The 6,155-nt window shown below is 43.5% G+C and overlaps 1 protein-coding gene across 1 annotated transcript in view; it reads right to left on the bottom strand.

The window, feature by feature from the left end:
• Window positions 1-6,155, bottom strand: part of LOC116680803 (pregnancy zone protein) — a 34,310-nt gene that overhangs the window by 17,005 nt on the left and 11,150 nt on the right. The window contains exons 13-16 of the mRNA XM_032509533.1: window positions 5,790-5,910; window positions 3,955-4,131; window positions 3,464-3,539; window positions 3,133-3,287 (exon numbers count right to left, since the gene is read on the bottom strand). Coding sequence (XP_032365424.1) covers window positions 3,133-3,287; window positions 3,464-3,539; window positions 3,955-4,131; window positions 5,790-5,910 — 529 coding nt within the window. The remainder of the gene's footprint in view (window positions 1-3,132; window positions 3,288-3,463; window positions 3,540-3,954; window positions 4,132-5,789; window positions 5,911-6,155) is intronic.

Raw genomic sequence — 6,155 nt, 5'->3', positions numbered from 1 at the left:
ATCTGCATCAGGGAGACCTATAATAACAATATAATATCTTTATTGTGAGCACTTTTTCCAAAAACAAGTTACAAAGTGCTTTAACAATACACAAATACAAAAGCATAAAACATGAAAAAGACTGAAATACAGTTAAATAAAAATGTGTTAAAAGTACACATGAAAGATAAGAGGGTAAATAAGTCAACATAAGATCCGGGAAGGCTCCCCCTCTCTCCTATAAAAGTAGGGGGGGGTTTTAATGGAAGCGACTTAAAGAATTCACTGACGCCAAGCTGACCGGAATTTCCTCAGCAGCGTTCAGAGCCTCAGTGCCCCTGAACAGCAAACGCTCTCTGTCCCTCTTAGTTTTCAATTCGAGACTCTGGGACGATGCAGACCTCTGCCCGAGTATCTCAAGGTGCGTCATGATGTATATGGTACAAAAGGTCAGCATATACCAGGCGAAAGGCCATGAAGAGCTTTAAAAGTGCTCCATAGAATTTAAGTCAATTTCTAAACAGATGGGAGCCAGTCATGAAGCTAAAACAGGAGCAGTGTATCATATGTCTTTGTTCTGGTTAAAAGCCCTGGCAGCTGAGTTGCTGGACATCTGGAGCAGCGATCACATAGATTTTGATTATTAACCAGGTTAAAGGCTATTGCAATAAATCCCAGGCGTGATGAATGAGTGCGTGTAAAATGGTCCTCTGTGTCTTTAAGTTAACATAGGATCGAATTTTAGCTAATTTTCTAATTGATAAAAACATGATTGAACAAGGTTTTGTGATGTGCTTGCTCAATTTAATTGACTATCAAACCAAACACCGAGTCTTTGCCACGGGCTTCATGGAGTTTTAGCGCCCCGGACAGCTGCAGTATTGCTTTGCCATTGCTGGACCCGATGACGAGATGTTCTGTTTTGTCTGAGTTCAGCTTAGGAAATTATTTTGACATCCATTTTTTTTAAACTTCACACACCAGGCGTTTGTTAAGTGGAGAACCAGACAAGGTTGAAAAGGGGAAGGGGAAAAGATGGGGATTGGTGCGGGGAATCGAGCATAAATAGAGGGAAAGGGAAAGGGGTATGCATGGTTCGGATAGTCCCAAGGGATAGCAGATCAAGGAAACAAATGTCCATAAGACGCGACCCCTGAGGCACACATATTTACATGGACTGAACTGAGAGACATAGTTATTTACAGACTCACGCAACAAACTTCCTATTTTCATGTAAGTGAAGACCATATCTCGATGCATAGTACCAAATATCTCCACCACCACTTGCCTCGATCTTCTAACATGAGCTGTATCAATGGTCAAAAGCAGCACTGGGGGGGAGGTCCAGAAAGTAGAAGACCCGAGCCAACTGCCTTCATCAGCATACATTAAAAGGTCAATTGGTGAGCTTAAAGCAGGCCAGTCTCGGTGCTATGGTTACTTTCCTAAACCAGACTGAAATTTTTCACATAATTTTGTTATATTTCCCAGTAAGTGATGCAGCTGTTTGGGACACGTTTCTTTCTAAAATCTTTCAATGAACAGTCTTTTTAAATTGTCTAAAATTAATGTGGGAGGAGGGATCTCACCCAGGTTTCTTTAAAAGTGGGTTCACGCAAGCCGTTTTAAAAATAATCAGGACACAACCAGTAATAGTGGAGCTGTTAAAATTTTGATCAAATGGGGCCCAACAGAATCTATCACTTTCAGTAAAATTTTGAAGGTATTACATCAAGTGGGCTGGAGGGACACTCTCATTTGTGATACTGTTTTTAAAAGTACCAAGTCGATGGGATAAAACTGGTTAATGAAAACATTTCCGCTTATAGAACCCCCCCCCCCCCCCCCCCACCCCCACACCCCACACACACATCCTACACACTAGTCCTTTAAACAGTAAAAAGTGTTTGGTTAGTGTTCAGAATCTTTATTGGCTAATGCCATAAATATATTATATTCAAATTAATGCACAATGCATATTACATATTATATATATATATACAATCATACTACAAATCATACTACAAATTATCTACTTTACATCTCTGGGTGCATTCATCTCCAAGAAGGCAGCAGTGATGTAGGCACTGAGAGTAATTTCATCAGACACACCACCCTGTAAAGAGGAAGCATAAGTAATTAGTGATCTCATCTGACTCAGTGGATAAAGAATGTAGGCCTGCCATTGGCCGCGTATTTCAATCAGTATTCTGCTCCCATTTTGCTATCTCCACCATCAGTTATAGCCAAAGTAAGTCTATTCCCTACAGCCAGAGACATTCTGGGCTTGATAAAAAGGATCTATGGGCCAAGGCCAAGTGCCGTGGGTCGCAGCAACATGTAGTTAGATTTTTCGAGAGGTTCACGTCAGGTTATGGCATGGGGATCAGTATCTCTAAGTAGCTAAGTAGCCCCGGAGAAGATTTATTGCAGAATCATAAATCACGCTTTAGTCCTATTCCCCCCCAGTCTGACGCCCCTGCCTATAGCGGAATGATAAAGGGTGCAGCCAGACCTTTCTCCAGCGCCGACACAACACAGTGGAGATCTAATCGTAATCCCCTTCTTTTGACCACAGGCGACATTGAGCTGTTGAATCAAATTACATCCCAGAGCTGCTTGCCCATCCCACTACAATACTCTTCAGCTTTCAGTGGCTTTTAGCTTAGTATTTATATTCCCCGGTTGGTACGATGGAGTCCTAATAGATTTAACTGACCACCTCCACCATAATTTAAACCATAAACTCAGCTCATAACCTCACACAAGACGACTCAATTCAAAGACATGGCACTTTTGGAAGGAAATCCTTTCAATACATAGGGGGCTAAAATTTGGAAGAGTTTACCAGATGTGACACTTTTGGAATCTAAGACACTTGCAAAAATAAACCTTTATTTAATAAAATGAAAGGAGAGATGAATAAATGTATTTAGTATATTTGTAAACATGCACAATTTGTATAATAAAAATAAATTATATATCACATACATATTTGTATATAGGCCTACATTTATACAGATATTGATCACTGTACTGTAAGTGAAACCTGTTGAAATTAAGCTAAGAGGGAGAAGACCCTGGCGGCATTTCTTACTACTGTACATGAAGAAATCAGCGTATACAAGCTCTAGTAAGAGGGACTTTAATTACCTTCATTTTTGTTGAAGAGCTTTCCTGATTGTTCAAAACAGCCATTTGGTCGTTGTTTACTTTTCAGCCAAGTCACGGACGATTCAATGTTCGCTTGGTCAATGAAGATGAAAGACTGTGCTTTGGTAAACGATCTCAACACAAATGCAGTCAGCCTATGGATATTAAAAACAAAAGACAGAGAAGAAGACAAGAGGAAGCAGATCTATTTAATGGCTTACAATAATAACCTACTCTACATGTATGAACTGTATGTCGTAGTAAATGTTGAACAACATATAAATATATATTAAATTCTTTTTTGTGGGTGATTGACCAGTAATGGTCTCACCAAGTGTTCCCTGGTCCTGCTCCAAATGTGCTGTAAGCACCGTCCTTATCTTTGTAGTTCAGCTGTCTCTGGTAGCCTGTATAACAATAGAAACACGCTTATTAGGGCATCTACATATTTGATAGGATTTATGATAAGTTCAAGATTTTGGGTAAATTTGTTGATTTGTTGTTGGTTACAGACTACATTTGATGCCTTTAGTGGACAGCTGACAGTAAAAAGACGACAGGAAATTAGGGGAGAGAAAGAAGGAATGACATTCAACAAGGTCTCCCTGGTGGCCTAGAAGTTAAGGTGGGGCCCTGTTGTCAGCACCATAACCCAGAGGCCAGCAGGGTGTTCCTGATCTGTAGTCTCCAATTGGAATGACGAGCACTGTCAAGCAATTATGCATGCGCTCATTATATTTTGTGCAACCAGTACCAGAATGTAGCAGGCAGTAGATTTGGCATACGTGATCTTTTCGCTACCAAAGTAAAATGGAGACTCACCACTGGTCAGGAAGTTGGTGGCCTTTTCCTTGATGGCTGGGGTCAGCTGCTGTGTGTTTTTCAGGTACTCGAGGATGTAGATGTTTGGGGCGAGGAGGGCCATGTTCTGCTCACCACATCCATACGGCATCTGCAGCAGCCCATCCAGGTTCTTCAGGGCCCGGCCCAGAATGTCACCTGCCCAAAAACACAGAATCACTGAGACTGAACACGCAACTAACCTGACCTTTACTTTCTAATGGGGCTTGAAAGACAAACTGTATGTTCTTATGTTGTCATACCACCTTTTGTTAATCCCGACAGAATCTAATTTAATATGTTGAAGGTATGAATTCAATTTGTATTTTGACTTAACTTTGTTCAATCGTAAGGACTCATTCCCAACCAAAGCACAGCCCTGGCGAAGACCAACCCTCATCTAAAGAGAGTCTGTCTTCCAAAAAACCCGGACACAGCTCTCTCTTTGGTCATACAGCAACTGGATGGCCCTGAGAAGGGACCCCCTCACCCCATACTCTCTCAGCACCTCCCATAGTGTCTACCGGGGGACCCGGTCCTACGCCTTCTCCAGAGCCACAAAACACATGTCGACCAGTTGGGCATATTCCCAGACTCCTTCCTCAGTCGGACGGCTTCCCTGACCACCGGTGTCCACCAGGACACCTCTTAGGTTACCGTCCCTTGAGGCACCTAAGACTCTAAGATCACAGCTTTCCACCGCAGCTTTAATAATAGAAACTTTGAACATTGTCCACTCAGGTTCAATGCCCCCAGCCTCCACAGGGTGGCAGGACAAGCTCCGCCGGAGGTGTGAGTTGAAAGTCTGTCAGACAGGGGCCTCCTCCAAACATTCCCAATTTATTTGCAATACCCGTTTGAGCTTACCAGGTCTGTCCAGAGTCTTCTCCCACTCCCTGACCCAACTCACCACCAGATGGTGATCAGTTGACAGCCCCGCTACTCTCTTCACTTGAGTGTCCAAAACATTTAATCTGATCCTAAGATCAGATTAAATGATTATTAAATCGATCAATGACCTTTGGCCTAGGGAGCTCTGGTACCATGTAAACTTATGAGCATCCCTATGCTTGAACATGGTGTTTGTTATAGACAATCCATGAAACAGAAGTCCAACAACAGACAACCACACTGGTATAGATCAGGGAAGCCGTTCCTTCCGAGGTTCACACCTCTCCATGTAACTCAATCATTGCCCATGTGTGCGTTAAAATCCCCCAGCAGAACTATGGAGTCCCCCACTGGAGGTAAACTCCAACATAGCGGCACTCAGCCGGGAGCTTGTGAGTATTCCCACACCCGCCCGGCGCCACATGCCCTGGGCAACTCCGGAGTAGAAAAGAGTCCAATCCCTATCCAGGAGTATGGTTCCAGAACCAAAACTGTGCGTAGAGCTAAGCCCTACCAGATCTAACTGGTAGCGCTCCACCTCTCGCACAAGTTCTAGCTCCTTCCCTCACAGAGAGGTGACATTCCTTGTCCCCAGAGCCAGCCTCTGCCGCCCATGTCTGGTCCGTCAAGGCCCCTGACCTTCACCGCCCCCAGCAGTTCTTCCCACAAGTGGTGGGCCCACGGAATGGAGAGATAGGCGCCACGTAGCTTTTTTTTCGGGTTGTGCCCGGCTGGGCTCTGCAGCAAACCCGGCCAACAGGCGCTCAGTGATCCGGGCCTGACTCCAGACGGGGGCCCCGGGCTTCCTCGGGCAGGTCAATAAATCTCCCTCTCTGTGATTCATAGGGAGTTTGGAAGCCTGTTCCCGTCCTAGAATTTTCTTGGTAAAGCAATTCTCAAGTAAAATGAATTTTCTATTAATTTACCAAGGACTGAAACTGAAGCACGGGCAGATCCATCAATAATGTCCTCGGGGAGTTGTATGTCCATTTCCTCTGTCAAAGCTTCCCCTGTGAACAGAGAGAGAGAGAAACACTCTCTATTACTCTATTACAAAGATGTCTTTTAGATGAAACGGACAGTTAGTGGATCAAGAAAGATAAAATCACAAAGGGGAGGGTTCTTTCACTTATTTAACAGTAAATCAATCTGATGCACCTGCGCTAAGCTTGCCGTAATCACAATGAAGTGTTTTATGCAAGTAGTGAATGTCTCCATTACATTTTTTAACATGCAATCTATTCCACTTCCAGTATTTGTCTTTTCACATGTTTGATGGGCCATGCCTGGTG

Source organism: Etheostoma spectabile, chromosome 3 (genome assembly GCF_008692095.1).
Source record: "Etheostoma spectabile isolate EspeVRDwgs_2016 chromosome 3, UIUC_Espe_1.0, whole genome shotgun sequence".
NCBI lineage: Eukaryota > Metazoa > Chordata > Actinopteri > Perciformes > Percidae > Etheostoma > Etheostoma spectabile.
Note: the sequence above shows the minus strand (reverse complement) of the source record. Positions and strands in the feature narration are given on the sequence as shown.